Raw genomic sequence first — 17259 nt, 5'->3', positions numbered from 1 at the left:
TCCTCCCATCATAACGCTGGCTGCCGTGGTATTTGTGAAATATTCTTGAGTATGTCGTAGAACACCAATCAAATACACAAATAAATAAAATAAATTATTTTGAAGAAAATTCACATAGAAAAGTGAGACCTAACCAGTAAAAGAGCCGTGTCCTGTTCCGAGTTTTATGGTATTGTTTATCATAGTTAATCATGGTCAGCCAATCAATGAACTACTCTAAACAGACACTGAATTTTCTGAACCTCCCTAGACAGAAAGAATCCAGATAACCAGCTTTTCATAGCAGAACATCACGGTTGAACATCACAAAATGAAAGTCACAGACTCAAAATGTTGGCTTACAGATTTTTATTCACTGATATGCTGAATGGAAATGTTGATAAATGTAATTTGGCAAAACCTAGAAGTCTTAATGGAAGAGTGTATGCTTTTGTTTGACACTGACTACTTGTCAGATGGGTTACACTCTGGCTGGCTGACTGTCCATCCAACTGTTTGTTTGTACCATTATTAACCATTCAGTATTTATGCTGTGTCATCACTACCACATTATGAGGTACCATGAGGAGAGGAAAGGAGAGTCCCAAGTCACAAGACCTGTAGGCCTGCATATTGCTGCTTGAGATCTGGACAAAAAGAAAGTCTTTGAAGGACAAATTTCATGAAAATGAACAAGTTGGAAAGATGAAATGAGATAAATGCAAATATTTGGCAACATTACTTGATGTGGATAAGAGTATCTTCACAGCAATTGACCACCTGACTTTTTGTAAAAATCTTTTGTAATAATAATTACACGGATTTGAAACAAGATCTCTGTTTCCAAGATTCTAGTTGAAACATTGCATAAGACTGTGCAATGCTACACAACGTATCACAAGATGGTGGGTTTCGAATAAATACATTAAGAGCAAATGGTGGTGCCTACAACAAGCTAGCTATACACAGCCTTGGCTACTGTATAAATTAAATAGACCAGAAGGTTTGAAATCCAGCCTGGCTTATCCACGATATCTAACATCTACATACAATGTATGCCATCAGGATTGGAATACCACTACTAATACATTTACAAATACAGTCAACCTTGTGGCCTTGTAAAACTTGATAATGCATATACAAATGGAGTCTAATGTTACAAGTGCAGTAGTTGATGTCAAAGGGTATTTCATACATATTAAGTACACAAGTCTCCCTATGAGACTTTTTATTAAAAAGTTCACGTCCATGCCAGCTTTTCAAAAGTTGCGCATGTGTTCTGTTGTTCTACGAGCCATGGGACTTTCTCGCTGGGTGCGCTGAGGGGACTGCTGTGAGAAATTTTCCTGGCTCGAATCTCCTTCGTCCCCGCTTTCGCGACCTTTGCCGTCCTTGTTACGGAACTTCTTCCTCCACGATGGTGCTCGTTTAAATTTACCCCCTTCACCCTGAAGAGATCAAGACAGAAACCACTAAATAAAACACATCAACCAAACTACAGAATACAAATTGTTAACACAGCGTCACGCAACATGGTAACTGGAAACGGACAACTGATGTTAAAACAAATTTACACACTGTATCCAACACAGTATTCTGGGCACCACAACATCATTATTGGCTCACAGGGAATTTTAATGCGATGAGACACTGTTTCTAAGAGAACCATTATGACATAAATAAGATAAATTCTACACGACAATATATACTACAGTCAGAATATCCTCAAAATGCTCTGATCCAAAACAGGGCAGCACACCAAAAAAATCATTTGATCAGTCAATATTAGCAGATTAACGCAGCGATGAGACTTGTCTACGTGGAGTCTACACACTGATACTTCTTTCTGACCACACAAACACTAAGGGAAGGACAATAGCACCAAACACTTTGGCCATATTAAAACCCCCAAGCTCACACATTAATCCCGATTAACCAAAAAATAACAAAACAAAATCCATCATGGGAAAGTGGAGGTCAAAATATCTCAGCTACATGAAATGACAACGACTCAAAATTGTTTTGACTAACTAAAGAATCCTTTTAAGCATACGGAACTTTAACACACACACACACCAAAAAAAAAAAAAAAAAAAAAACAAATGCAAATATAACAGTAAAGCTTGGTGGTACCCTACATGAGAATCTCAATGTGGATAATAACAACATGTCACGTGGTGTGGGTCAACATACCATTGATGATCAGGTTTCATATTGCGGCTGACAACCCCCTTGGAAGCCTCACGTGTCTAAAGTTTAGGAGAGTAGGATTCAAATAATTGGGCTTGACTCATAATTTACAGAAAATCAAGATTAACTTCAAATTCTTACTGGAACATACTCAACAGATATGTCAGTTTTCTAATCTATGTCAATAGTCTTTCTTGTAGAGAAAAAATTTAAACCATATTACTTCTTTAAGATATACTATATATGTCTGTGAACTTTCACTTCATTTTATCTTGAGAGTAATCAGCAACTTGGACTTGAAATTTAACATTAACCATGTCAGTAACATAACAAGTCAAGTACTAAAGTATGGAAAATCTTGCAGTTAGTTTTGTTATGATATGATACCATATAAAATACATGTATATAAAAGACTAGTATAATACACAGAGAATAATATATGCACAGGTAGATGTTATCATGCCTCAGATGTGCACAGCAAAAAAGAGGATTATTACAACATGTGATATGGGCAGATAACTCTTGTGTCAAGGGGCATAACTTGGGATAACACAGCATGCTTCCACAACTTTTAATTTTTCTCTCACAAAAAGTATTTGTAGATCAATGTGGCAATAAATATCAAAACTACATGTCTTATTTTTGGCTTCGGCAAAGATTTACATGGTTCAGTGTTTATCGGTTTACATGTGCAGTAGGTAACAAAACTGGGATACAGGACAGCATCATAATGTGTCCCGGAACAAATGAAGCTAGAAATAAGATGTGTGATTGAGAGTTGCTGGGACCTAAAGGACAACATGACAAAACAGCTCCAAACACAGTGCACAGGAAACATGGAAAATAGTGTCAGAACTCATGAATATGATACAACCTTATATTATGACTTGAGAATCAATTACTCTAGGGAGAGAAGTTATAGTGGTATACTGACTAACTGGCAGAAGCTCCCTGTTACAATACTTAAACCTCCACAGTCCCCATGGTAACAGAAGTACCAATCCAAGAACAAAACTCAGATATCAAGGAAAACCTACATGTATGCGCCAAAGCATTGTTGTATAGAAACTAGTGCAACGGCTGTCAAGAAACTAAACTACAAATCACCCAGAATTTTATGGAATTTTTAACACACTAAGTACCTTAACTGTACTCAGCCGAAGAATAATCAAGTGAAATTTTAACAGAAATTCATACAAAATTTCAAACGATTTTTCACCAACTAATAACATTTGGGTACTACAGTACATACAGTAAGCACTTAGCTAGTGAAAAATTCCATTAAACTGTAGGTGAAAGTCAAACACCCAACTGAACAGCGGTGTGTGCCCATGAGTTATGACAAATATAAGTACAATTATGGTATGTAAGGTAATTAGTGGGATTACACTGATACAAGCAATCTGTGATCCAATATATAATACTTATATACAAATAATAATATTCTGGGCAATAATTTATAGAAATCATTAAACTGGTGAACCAAATCTTTCAGATTTTTATTTAACCAAAGGCTGTAACAGTTTCAATGTACGTCTCCAGGTGCTGCTGACCTTTGTTGTGGTACGACTTTTGCAAAAATTTATCAAGATTCATGAAATTTATTCACATACATATACCAATGTTCTCTCTCCCTCAAAGTACTGTAGTTCATGCTGCACAGACACTATCGTAGGAAATACATGTAGTATAAGAAAAGAAAACATATGCAGATAAAAGTTCTTTCCTAAATTATAACTTTTCAGCTCTCCATTCACATCTTTTACTGTCTGCGGTCGTTTGAGAATAAAACTCTAAAATTAAAATTCTAACAAATATGCTGGAGCATAATGAGGTCATTTCCTAGAAGGAATGTCAAACAGATTTTAGAGCCAGCTGTGAACAAATGACACTGATGACATGTTAGTTGTTTCTTACACAGGACAATTTGAGAGCCAACTATTGCATCCTGTTATGTTCCATGATTCTGCCACAGGTATACACATTAGTTAACATTAGACAATGTAACGATAGGACAAAATCCGTTTTCAATAGTCCGAAAAATACAAAGAGAATGTCACATATAACCGGTGGTTCCATTACTGCCTAAAGCTTCCACACTATGACCGCTGAAGTGGAACAAAATCCCTCTTTCTTTTTACATGTACGTACATGAATGCTATCTACAAGGAGAAGAGAGAACACTGGGGAAAGACTACCTGTACATGCCGGGTTGAGAAGTGAGGGACCTATGAGCGAGGCGGTGAGAGAGGTGGCGCGTGGGTGTACATATAGGTGGGAAGATAACTTGTACCACGACACTCCAGAGACAAAGCCAAGCTCAGGCCAGCTAGCTCGGCACAAAGAAAATCAAGAGAGCACAGTATGGCTTACCTCATCCAGACGGCGATCTGTTCCCATGGCCAGGAGGTTGTTAAACTCTCGCTCTAACAGCTGCCGTGCCTGCAACAACAACAGGGAATAGAAGCTGCAAATAAGCAAAGCTTTCAGCGCTACCCCTGTATGGTTCTCAGATACTTACCTTATGATGGGTGAACAAGCACAAATCATGCCAATTCCACCTGAATTTTAGTGAAAGCTAATCCTTCTGGAACGGCTTCCCGACATTGTAGATGCAGCTACCTCATATATCACATCAACCCTTATATTTACAGGAAATGTGGAATATGACTAGAGAGAGGTAGAGGACAAAACAGGCTGTGATGTTTTTATCAAACACATATACCCCCTTTTTGTGCGAAGTACATAAGCACATATAAGCTAGCATGTTTCAAAAATGGAAAGGTCCGAAAATCTGCAAAATTAACAAAAAGTAGAAAAAGCAATGCCTCAAAGTTCAACATTTAATCATGTCCACATTGAGGACAAACTATGTAATGAATCTTCAATCTAAAAAAAGTTTTTAAAAAATTGTGTCCACAAGTAATACACTCATGGAGAGGTAAAAATCAAGACGCCCCTCGTTTGCATTCGCAAGGGAACATAAATATTAATGTATTTTTCGCCTCATGAATCACTGGAGTCAGTGACTTCCCTTAGTGTGATACTATCACACATCACAAACACTCGTTTTGGCATAACACGTACATGAATAGCCATTCAATCATCTCAATGCCACACTGTGTCTGAGACAGCGAACAACACATATACACAGCAGGAACACTAAAACCATGACGAATATGTAGATACTGTGTGTGAAGTTCCAAAGTCAAATTCTATTAGGTAGACTACGTTCGCTCCAGAAATTAAAATTCCACTGCAAGAAAGAAGGTTAAATAGGAGAAGAAAACTGAATACAAAACTGGCAGTATTACAACCTAATTCCCCCCATCTGGGCTAACCTGTGCTGATGAAGTTGGGATTTGCAAAGCGAGTGCCATACTGTTGTGATCAAAGCTCTCATCCATGGCTACCAGAGCCCCGTGCACTCCTGATTCCAGCAGGTTGTTTGCATATTCCTTCAGGCCTATCCCTTGTATCCACTTGATCACACGCTCATTTGTCCACACCAGCACATCTATAGGGAGAGACAGCAGAATATCAGCAATACACACACACATATACACTGGACTTGAAGGCAGCAATGCACATCACCTCTATAATGTACCACTATATGCTCAAAATGTTGTCATCAGAGGAATGGCTCTCACTGGCCCATTCGGTTTATAGCTTTGTTTTCACCCCAGCCTATTGATTCCTGTTCTACAAGGATGCAGGCTCAAATCTAGCTTTTGCTGATTCGGCTTCAACAATGTCAAGGGAGGTATTTATAGTTTGTGATTATTGTGGTAAACACCTATCAAATAAATGACTTTTCATCAGAAAATTTTTAAATTTGTAATTTACGTGATAAAAAAAGATTGAAAACATTAGCACTGTTCACATTGTTAACAAACTTAACTTCTTTTTTTTGAAATGTACATTTAATGGTCACCAGTGAAGAGGTCTAGTAAAAGTCAGATAACATACTGAATATTACACATCACTATTACATTCCACGTAAGCATGTAGATATACATGTACAATGTAATGATCTATTCAATTAGAACAGATATGAAATGAGTAGGCCAATATTTGCTTAGGGCTGTATAGGAGATGAACAAGTGGGGGTAGAAAGTAATGAGTGCTGTATCTGTGATTGTCACATGGACAGATGGATTAGCTGATTACTGTTAACACTGTGCTCAAGAATTACTCCCTCCTGCAACAGTCAGTTTTACGGTGGAGGATCCAGGTGTGCCTGAGGTGCATTCAGCAACATTCTCAAGGTACCTGACAATCCCTTGACTTTGCTTGGTAGACTTTTCATACTTGGCAGAAGCAAGATGTCCGTTTCAATGTAGAAACATTTGCTGTCAGTCAGAAGCAAAGACCTTTCTTGATTAAATCGACTCTACATAATATACAAGGCATATACAAAGCACATGTAACTGTCTAATTGGATCAGGTATGTCAGGTATAGGTAAATATCGCACATGGTGAAGGCCAGTATGAGTTTGGATAACGAGGTGGGTGTGGTAATAAAAACAGTGTCTGGGATAGATGCATGGATGGATCGATGGACGGATTGATTCATAGGGCATTTAATGCCGTGTTAAAGAATTTTTTAACATTTGAATTTAATATATGACTGCTATGGCTGGAGAACGTGTGATGGAAATGTTGAAGATGGATGTTACATATGTGAAGTAACCTGGATCAAGGCTTGGCTTCAGTGTTCATGATATGTATTGCTGATGTCAGTGGTAGAAAAGGTTAGACGGGGCCATTCATTGTAGGAGAAATACTTGAGTAGACAGGGGCTGTCAGCTGATCAGGGCTCGGTGGATTATGGATGAGTACCTAACACTCGCACAGTTCAAGACCGGCTCAAATATTTATGCCTTGACACAAGACTGGCTGTAAATTTGGCTTGATCATGTCAGCCATCAAGCTTGTATCCCGTCCCCTGTGGGCATGCCATGGAACAGACGGGAAAGGCCAGATTGCGTAACCGTAGTCAGTTTGAACGCCATGCATGTGATGTGCTCCCACCCACCCACTTTTCCTCTAGTAGTTTCTACTCAGACACCATGCAGCTCTCTTCCAGTCTTCTACTACAAAGAGGCATGAGAAATACAGTATTTCGGCATACAGCTGAGCAAGTTTCAAATGACACAAATTACATGATTCTGATCAATTCAACCACTGTGCAAATTCACTGATCAAGTTTTTTTGTGAACTTTGGTTCATTCATTATCAGAAAAAAAGCAAGTGTAGTCATCAAAAGTATTATTTCAAGACCTTCATGTACGCACATGTACTTCTAAAAACAAATTTTTACATATTAAACTTTACGTGAAATACTATACGAAAATGAACTGATTATGCCAGATGGAGTGATGTCATAGCTGTTCCTTCTACAGGTGTAAAGCACCTCTGCTTACAACCTCTGTCATTTTGTGAGATTTTAGACGGAACAAACATTCCATCTGTCTACTGATATAAGGTAACATGCCCTTCCTTGTTTGCAAAAATAAATGTTTAGTCTGAATATCGCATTAAATGTGATTTATGAGTATGATATATTATGTGGAGTCAGGTCATTTGATATTAATCAAGAAATCTATTTGTTCTGGGCCAACATACAATATTTCAAACTTTAGCATATGTTGCTTGTGCCAAATACAGGAAGTCTACAATTACAATCTCAGTCTGTTTTACATGTAACTGTCAATGCTTTCCCAATCAGGAGAGATACACATGTATCGGAGCCTTTAAATTTACATATCATAGTTCATTATATTTTTTTTTCATATACCTGCCAATAACAGCAATTGTGGTGTTTGGATGGTGGAAATATTTATGGTTACTGGTGATGTTAGATCATTACATGTCGCAACATGTATGTTGTAGACATGATATCCTTAAAAGATACACACCGTGGCCTGATCAATACTACACTGTAACGCAAGGGATGTTAAAATAACAGCACTTTCTCTACGACAACATATTTGATTGATGACCACAGCATATGTCAGTGCTGCTGTAAACAATTAGCAAATGAAATATTCCCCTATTATCAACAGTGATCCATAAAACAAAATCAAAATGTAATATGCAATAATGTTTTGCATCTAGATATCTCCCATCTGAAGCCATACAGGTAACAATTTATTCCAATCATATCTTGTCATATCACGTTACATCATAATAATAATAATGATCCAATTTTAATGACAGAACACAATAATAGGTTTATTCGGCTATCACGTAGATCTTGTCACAAAGGATGCCCCAGGTTTGAATCCAGATAAGGCTAGTTCGGTTATCGCTTTAAGTCAGTAAGTCAGCCAGATACCTAGTGAAGGTCACTCCAGCTTCCTCCAACCGTTGACCTGACCACCAGACACATAAGTGAAAATTCTCAAATATGGCACTGATCTGAACATCATTTACAACATATAAATAAATAATTAAACAAAAACATATTTTTTTATTTATTTACTTATTTGATTGGTGTTTTACCCCGCACTCAAGAATATTTCACTTATACGACGGCAGCATTATGGCGGGTGGAAACCGGGCAGAGCCCTGGGGAAACCCACGACCATCCGCAGGTTGCTGTCAGACCTTCCCACGTACGGTCGGAGAGGAAGCCAGCATGTGCTGGTCTTGACCTCACACCGCATTGGTGAGAGGCTTCTGAGTCATTACGCTGCGCTAGTGCGCTAACCAACTGAGCCACGGAGGCCCTGATATTTTTTAAAAATCCAAATACCACTATTAAAAATAGGTGTAACCATCTTTTTATAAACAATGCCAACTGACCTTTCATCTCAGATGAACTGTCTTCTCTCCTTCTATCCAATTCTTTTCTATCATAGTTTAATCGCTTCAAGCAGTTGATGCCATACTGTAAACTTGTTCTGTTAAACACAAAGATAAACATCATTATAAAGCTAACCAAGAATAAAATCATAACATGGTGTGCACTGTTCCTTGTTTTATTTTGCTTAAATAATAACAACACACATACAATACGAGGGAACACAATATAATCCGCACAGAATTTGCCTCAATACTTCAACTTACATGTACCACGCTTTCTATCCATTTTTTTCTCAATTACCAAAAAATACACATGCAGGATCAAAGTCCTACATCAATCAATACATTTTTTAAACAAAAAGTAATTTAATGACATGTCAATTAGAGGAAAGAGACTACTGTAAGCATAATGATCGGAAGCCTCCAATTACGTAACGTTCATTAGTGAGCCCAAACTCTCTCTCCCACACACAAAACCTATGTGACATCAACAAGAAACTCGAGGCTGTATGTCACTAAGATAATTATAACACAAATCCACAAAGCTTATCTATATCTCAATATATCATGTGTTCAGAAAATTCTGTCTTTAAAGACAACTAACTTCTCAGGCAATACTGAAGAAAATTTCATTAGTAGGGTAGACTTAGTTTTCTCCTCATAAACTACATGTAGCTTATTTTCCAGTGTAACTTACAAACTATTGATTAGATGTTCTGGATTTTTCACATTAAACGTCTATAAATAATAACTAAATAATAAACAGTCACACTACAGGTACAATGTATGCAGACAACAGGCAAACCTGTACATGGCCTGCAGTAAGTGTTTCCTGATCACCTGCACTTCCAGGGCTGGGTGGAGCCTAAAGCCTGTTGCTCACGAGAGCTATCGACAGAGTGCTCCGGTAGATTATGATATAGTCTTGCCTTATTGTCCGTTAACAAAATTTTCTCGGTTAAAATTAACATCAAGTATTCAACATAACTCAGAGGAAAACGATCAATGTCACCAGAAATTGCGACCGAACTGACAGGTCATTGTTGCTCAACTAATTTTTCACTTATGTGCTAAAGAAAACACTTTAAGGCTTATTTGACAATTTCAGTTTTAAGTGCATCTTATCTTTCTTCTTTTCAATACTTCCTTCTCTCAGTCTCAAACTTATCCCTCTCTCTATCCTGCATGCATTTTCTCCGTTTCTTTCTCGCAGACTCACTCATATTTTCTCTCATGTAGCCTTTCTCGTCTACCGACACTTTGATTGAGAGATATGGTATCACATGACCACAACATTACATTTCCGAATAGATCCGAATCTATCATCGGTAGTGGTCGGGGACTGGTTATTTGTAAACAAACACACTGTCGCCTGGAAAATTGGCTCGTAAATTGGAAGTTTGGAGCCTTACTCCACAAATATGGGACATAGCCGAAAGCTGTAATTTGGCACATAACCTGTAATGAACTCTATCATACTGAGTTTCAATTTTCAAACCTTGATCCGACTAACTGCCCTTTAAGGAATGAAGTATTTTTCCAAGTCTTAGGCTTGCCCTGAGCCGGATTCTCTCTAAACAAAAGAGATGGGATGTCACAAAAAATGCCTCCAATACGTTGCATACAAGAATGCTTATACAGGTATACTTGGTGTTACCTGTGGAAGCTGTCCACCATTTTCAGCTGCCCCCTGAGGTCTTTCTTGGTGAGATGGTCGAGCATGCGGGCATCTACCAGGCACTCCATGAAGGTGGTACGATATTGAGGTAGACCCAGGCTGGGCAGCCATTCATTGCCAATCCACTCATGATTCATATCTCCAAATGCTAAAAACTGTAAAATGATTTGCTCTGTGAGTGATTGTTTATAAAAGTGTCCCTAATACCTGCGTGTTCTGCTTACTCATTCAACCAGTTTACTCAATACTATTATACAAAACAGAGGAATTAAAAGAATATACAATCAGGGCCATATCTGAACAAGCTGTATTAAACTTACAAGTAAATTAAACAAATATATGATGGTTTACCAATAAAAAATTAAGTTTTCATACAAATTTCTTTCATTCAGGCTTAAAAGCTCTCAGAAACCATTAGTTCGAGTTGCATTTTAAAAATTTCTTTATGCACAGTCACAATGTCACCATTAAAGTTTGGGATCGGAATCTTTAATGTTTTGCTAGATATGGCCCTGACAAATTAACATTAAGCCATTCTTCAGATCTCAGTTCTTTATGCTAATCTCTATAGAAATCGTAAAATACACTGTTAACAACAATACAGGAACATCAGCATTTCACTCTACCAGGGAGGTTAGCATGAATATAGACAGAGGTGTACACATTTCTAGAGGATACTTCATGCCATAATGCCAAAGCACGAAGCCGATTTATATAATCTCTACAGAGTACCAGTAAAGAAACTTACGTTACGGTTAGTTTTGGGTGCTGAGGGACTGGTCAAACTGACCATTTCCTGAATGGCTAGTCTGAGCTTGAGTCGATGGAGTGGGTTGCTGATTCCGATCTCTCTCTGGATCTCCTGGTCTGACAGTGCTGACATGATGGCTCCACTCTTGACATTAGCTCTACAGGCAGCGACGTACCAAGCTGGCATGCCCACCCACAACTGAAAGGCAAACCAGCGCAAGGACAGTATGGACGTCTTCACAGGCAAGCACACTGTTGAACTACATCTAAGGGATTAACCAAGGCTTCTGTCACACTTCCAGGAACAGAAAATTAAGTAATAACAGCACTCATGGCATATAACACAGTATCTAATGCTCCTTGGCATTGGTTGAGACATCCTACACGTACCAAAAGTTGACGTCTTCAAAACAGGCACCTTGTAAATAGGGTGATAACCACTGTGACTGACCAAAATTTGACTCACTGACACCGCAACTTATGAAGCTGCTTGACACAGATAAAAACAGTTTTAGTTCTGATTCTTCATGTTAGGTGACATGGACAAAACATTCCATGTATTACTTAATCTGCCAGAAGACTTTAGGAAAGTATGGCTGCCGTACCTTCCTGCGGGAGAAATTACATTTTTTGAACAGAGTGACGTCAGAACAAAGGTTTAAGAGGTGTACACAAAAAACACAAGTATAAGCATATAAAAAACAAGTACATGAGTATGAAGGAACGGGAGTTTTCAGGGTATTTACCTCCAGCCACGCTACCACTGTGGGTCCATTCCAGAGAGCAAATGGTGTGCCGGCTTTCATGGCTTCTTCTAATAACTCCTCCCTGTGAAAAACAGAGTAACATTATCACACATACACTAAGTAAACATGTACACGTATATATTTGGCTAATGTGGACAATATCTAATAAGTCTCTGGAGCCTCTGTGTATGTATGTCCTTCAAGTTCCTTCAAAACCATGCATCTGGTCAGCTTCACACTTGCAGAGGACTCAACCGACTGCAGAGTATCCAGAAATGATTCTGCCACAAATCTTTTCAATGGGCACTATCTTCAACATGCTGAGTTTGTACACAAAACCTACATTCCTCAGATGTCCGAAATGATTTACTGCATCACACTAAAACAGTTTCTGACATGAAATTCAGTCATGAAGAAAGAAATCAAGGTATACATTATGTATACAAATTAAACAAAGATGATGTCATAAATTTTTTCAATGCACAGCACTAGTTAAAGATAAATGAAAATCTTTACACTAAAAAGCTGAGTTGACATGTTCTGGTGTAAACAGACCTTGAAAGTTTTCACTGAGAGAGAAAATGGATCATAGGAAAATGTGGCAAAAACTCCACAAACCCAGCTTATAAAATATTTTTCTTTAGATACTGTGCCAGTATTGATGCTTAAACTCACTTTTTCTTTTTCCGTCTGTCAAATTCTGATTGCCCTAGGCCAATAGTGAGACTGTCTGAACCTCCTGCTTCGGCTGTGTCCATGTAACCTCCTCCGGCTACAAAACACAGAACAGATACATCAGCTAAACTATATAGAAAATTGAAATTTGCATGCTTTATTTGACCAGCGTGCAGCACTATTATGAAGATGGTTTCTATTCATCTTGTATCTTGGCAGCATCTCAGTGGAACTTGAAAGCCGCCTATATCCATCCACATGACATGATATATCACGCATACTTGCAGTGTTCAACAAAGTTGAACCTTGTGACCTGTCAATCATTTCAGAAGTAATTTGTAGACACATGAAAGACATGTACTTGGAACTGTAAAATAGTCATGATAAAAGACACTCAAGATGCCTTAACATCTGAGCCACCAAAGGCCACCCATTATAAGGGCTTCCTGTGATAAGGGCTTCCCATGATAAAGGCTTCCCATGATAAGGACTCCTCTGAGATCTTAAAGTACACCTCTTCATGTTTGAATAATTTTCTATTGTTACAAAGGCTTTAAAGCACATATCAACAAACATATGTATGACATACTTTTGTAACTTTTAGAAAATGACGGATAACTGTCACAGAGAAAAGCATAATGAAAATGATGGTAACAGACAGAGAATGGCATAGAGATACATTATGGAAAACAGCCACAGATAATGGCATAAAGACAAATAACGGAAAACAGCCACACAGAATGGCATAAAGACAAATAACGGAAAACAGCCACACAGAATGGCATAGAGATAAATTATGGAAAACAGCCATAGAAAACGGCATAAAGACAAATGATGGAAAACAGCCACATAGAATGGCATGAAGACAAACGATGGGAAACAGCCTTACAGGATGGCATGAGTTCTCGGACCAATCCCTCCTTGGTCTTTCCCTTCTCCTTCTTTGAGAAGAATCGCCCTAGCGAGCTCTTAATACCTCGCTTCTTTGGCTGCTTATGAAGGGAATCCTGACTGCTGTTTGTGCTGCTAAGAGGGCTAGGTGTGCTGTGTGAGCTTTCCAGTGATATTCTGAAACAAAAATCATTCACACACATAATGAACATGGTCAATTCACAAGTACTAATACACGTATATACTCACAAACATATATCAGTGACCAATAATACACTACACGTGTGTAACACAGTACAACACTGGCAAGATTGGCTACATGTACATATGTATGCTTGATTTAATTTGGGTATGGCTTACTAGATCAGTTTTTTCTTTAAACTCCGGAGTTATTTAAATCTGTTGTGTTCATTGTTATGGTGGAAATGAACGCTAAACAGGAAAGCTCTCAGGCCAAATACATCCCACAAAAATACCTAACCTTAACACTGCACTCAGCTACGTAATTACATGCACCTCGTCTAAAATGTACACTCAATTTGACAGTTCACATGCTTGATGCATGCCATAAATCTATGCTACAGGTATGTCCATTCCAATCCAAACATAAATAAATCTGAACACATGTGAAAATCAACTCTTTAACATCTGATCAATTTCGCTCAACAACGTTTTTCCATATCAGATTTCTGTGCTTCTTCAAGATAATTTATTTGTCTACTTTTTTATACATCTTATGATCTACTGGTTTGTTTTAAAAGAATATGCAACAGCTTCCAAAAAGACAATTCTGAAGATATATATACATGTGGTATACTGTACTCCCAAATGCACATTCATTCTGCTTCATCAACTGAAAAACATAAATGAAACGAAAAGAAGGAAACAGCAACAGAAGTCTTCATTAAAAATGCAGAAATTCTCACTTTGTCATTAGTAGGCTGCTCACAGGGAATTTAAAAAAAAAAAACAACAAAAAACACTATCATGTATATGATTTTTCCCTACATTTACATGTAAGTTAGCTTTCTGCCCATTTACATTTGTCCAGGTATTCTGATCACAGTAGGGCATGTTTGACCCTGGATTCTGACGAACCGTGAAACGTCTTAACAGGTATACAAAGGCCAGGAATTGACTACACATGAACACATGCAGACATCCTAGACTGAGTGATTATAGACTAGAGACTTCAGAAAGAAACGCAGGAGTATAACAGACACACACAAATGTTCAATTTTCACACTAACCTATAAGATACAATAGTGTACAGTGTGTACACAAGTCTTCTAGCTATGGTTGACACAGATAAATGTCTGTGTTGACCAAAGTTTATTTTGGGCCATTTATCAGTTCAGACTAAAAAACAGCTGCAAAAACATCTCTGTAATCTTATTCATGCAAAACTGCATGAAAATCCAATTCAATTGGGGAAAAAATAGACGGTTTAATGAACCAAATAAACTATTAAAATCAACAACTCATAAAAAATTTATCAGGTCTTTGAGGAAAAGTTTTTTTTTTTTTTTTTAAGCAGTACCAATTTGTAAATTGATGTCAAAACTTTTTAATGTGGAGAAAAAAATTGTATGACTTCTTTTAACAGTAACGACATTTAGTCCAGTGCACTGGAAAAAGACCTTAGAGGGTGAATATACAACAAATGGAGAGATGTGTTTATGAAGGGGAAAGTTATGTAATGACAGTGTTACAACATGAATAGGCATTTAAACAGCGCAAAGGCGTGAACAAAAGACTGCTATCAGCAACTCCTAGACATCCACAGCCTACAAGCTGGTGGCTACAGTAAGTCACAGTTTACCATCAGGGGCCACACTATCTCACCTAGCGATTATATCCTTTGCAATAGGTGGGCTAAAACAAACAAACGTCATGTTTATGTTTATCTGTGTCAAGTCCCTAGTGGGGTTTGCAGCACTGCAGCAAGAATGCACATAATATTCAAGAAATTTGATGATGTTTTATTCACAAGGGGTATATGAATACAGAAAGACTTGGTATGTACGACTTTGGAGGAAACATAAATCAGACATGTTGTCAGCGGTATTACAATTTTAACACATTTTAATACACAATTAACATCTAGATTTATTTAACTTATTTATCCGGAACATCTAAACAGTTTTCTTTACCATATCCTACAAATATTATGATCATTTTTTAATTCTCTGGGCTGTTACTGTACTTTTTTTTTATATCAAAGTTAGCAAAATAAGCCTGAATGAAACCATAAAAAAAACCCTTCAAACACAAACAGAGGAAGCAACTTGTGTGAAACCCAGTTTGCTATAATTTTACACCGCCATAAGGTAGAATAACCACCTAGCAAGTTCCGGTGTACTAAACCACAGTTTATGATGTGCCTGCTGTGAGTCTTGCACCTGTGATAAGTACTTACCTCGGAGTGTCCTCGCTGCTCTGCGCCAGTGCGGCTGCGACACGCTCAAGCCGTAATGACCGAGGGGTTGGTGGACTAGATTCACACTTGATTGGCCGACTCTCCTCTTTGATAGAGCTATCATCTTGACTATACTGAACAGCTGGCTGTAATACCACCAAATCAAATAATTAATACGCACATGAAATCTGCCATTATCTGTTTTACATCAGCATTGTAACATTCATTGAATTATGGGGGTTTAATGTCAAAAATAAAACTATTTTTATGTGGTGATTAATGGATCTACTTTAATTAAAACTTTAAAGGAAACTTTAATTTTTTATTGTTTTTCTTAATTTGCTCATTAACCACAACCGCTCTTGGCAAACGAGCGTCTGTTAGCTGTCAGCAGAACAATGTGTCCTTACAAATGTGCCATAGGCTACACAAAAAACTAAGTCTTAACTTAGTCTTAACATGTGTGAACATCATTGCTTGCCTCCCTTTAAAACTCATGGGACTACCCCCCCCCCCCCCCCAAAAAAAAAACACAAGGCATACATGTAATCTCGCCATATCTGTTTACCATTTACACAAAGCCATACTGAGTGGGGCTTGTCCTACACAAGACATACTCTAATCTTTCCCTATCTGTTTACCATTCACACAAAGCCACACTGAGTGGGGCTTGTCTTACACAAGACATACATGTAATCTCTCCATATTCAATGACAGTGTGAAAGCACTCATTACTCAAGAGGGCAGCAATGAGCTTAAGTTTCACCTGTTGTAAACGACCTAAAATTTTGCCTAAAAAGGTCTAGTTTTTTTAATGTAAATAGAATGTCGAGAATTATTACCTATATTGCCTAAATTTACATTTTTCCATAGGATATCATCCTACATTCAAACAAATCTAAAAAGACCCTTTTAATATAAATAAATAGAAAAAATGAGCAGCTTTAAAAAAAAAAAAACTTGAGGTCCGCTACAACATACTGATTGATTACAGTGCGGAGCTTCACAGTTGACCTATGGCATAAAAACAGAATCCCTACAAGCTGCAGAATGTGAAGAAGTCCAGCGCTACTTCCTGATGATATTTACACACAGATTCTCATCCAATTAGGAAGGATAGA

At 37.7% G+C, this 17259-nt stretch overlaps 1 protein-coding gene across 7 annotated transcripts in view; it reads right to left on the bottom strand.

The window, feature by feature from the left end:
* Positions 1–333: 333 nt before the first annotated feature.
* The window catches only part of LOC135468227 (liprin-alpha-1-like), a 97744-nt gene continuing 80818 nt past the window's right edge, over positions 334–17259 (bottom strand). For 4 of the 7 annotated variants that reach the window (XM_064746352.1, XM_064746355.1, XM_064746356.1 and 1 more), the window contains 12 exons: positions 16139–16284; positions 15565–15594; positions 13718–13896; positions 12829–12925; positions 12154–12235; positions 11406–11606; positions 10637–10812; positions 8980–9077; positions 5511–5686; positions 4543–4611; positions 2173–2228; positions 334–1427 (listed from right to left, as the gene is read on the bottom strand). In XM_064746352.1, the coding sequence (XP_064602422.1) occupies positions 1220–1427; positions 2173–2228; positions 4543–4611; positions 5511–5686; positions 8980–9077; positions 10637–10812; positions 11406–11606; positions 12154–12235; positions 12829–12925; positions 13718–13896; positions 15565–15594; positions 16139–16284 (1518 nt within the window). In that variant the 3' untranslated portion in view covers positions 334–1219. The remainder of the gene's footprint in view (positions 1428–2172; positions 2229–4542; positions 4612–5510; positions 5687–8979; positions 9078–10636; positions 10813–11405; positions 11607–12153; positions 12236–12828; positions 12926–13717; positions 13897–15564; positions 15595–16138; positions 16285–17259) is intronic. The other 3 variants (XM_064746354.1, XM_064746353.1, XM_064746359.1) reach the window with 3 other exon arrangements.

This window comes from Liolophura sinensis, chromosome 6, assembly GCF_032854445.1.
Source record: "Liolophura sinensis isolate JHLJ2023 chromosome 6, CUHK_Ljap_v2, whole genome shotgun sequence".
NCBI lineage: Eukaryota > Metazoa > Mollusca > Polyplacophora > Chitonida > Chitonidae > Liolophura > Liolophura sinensis.
This window is presented reverse-complemented; position numbering and strand designations above follow the sequence as displayed.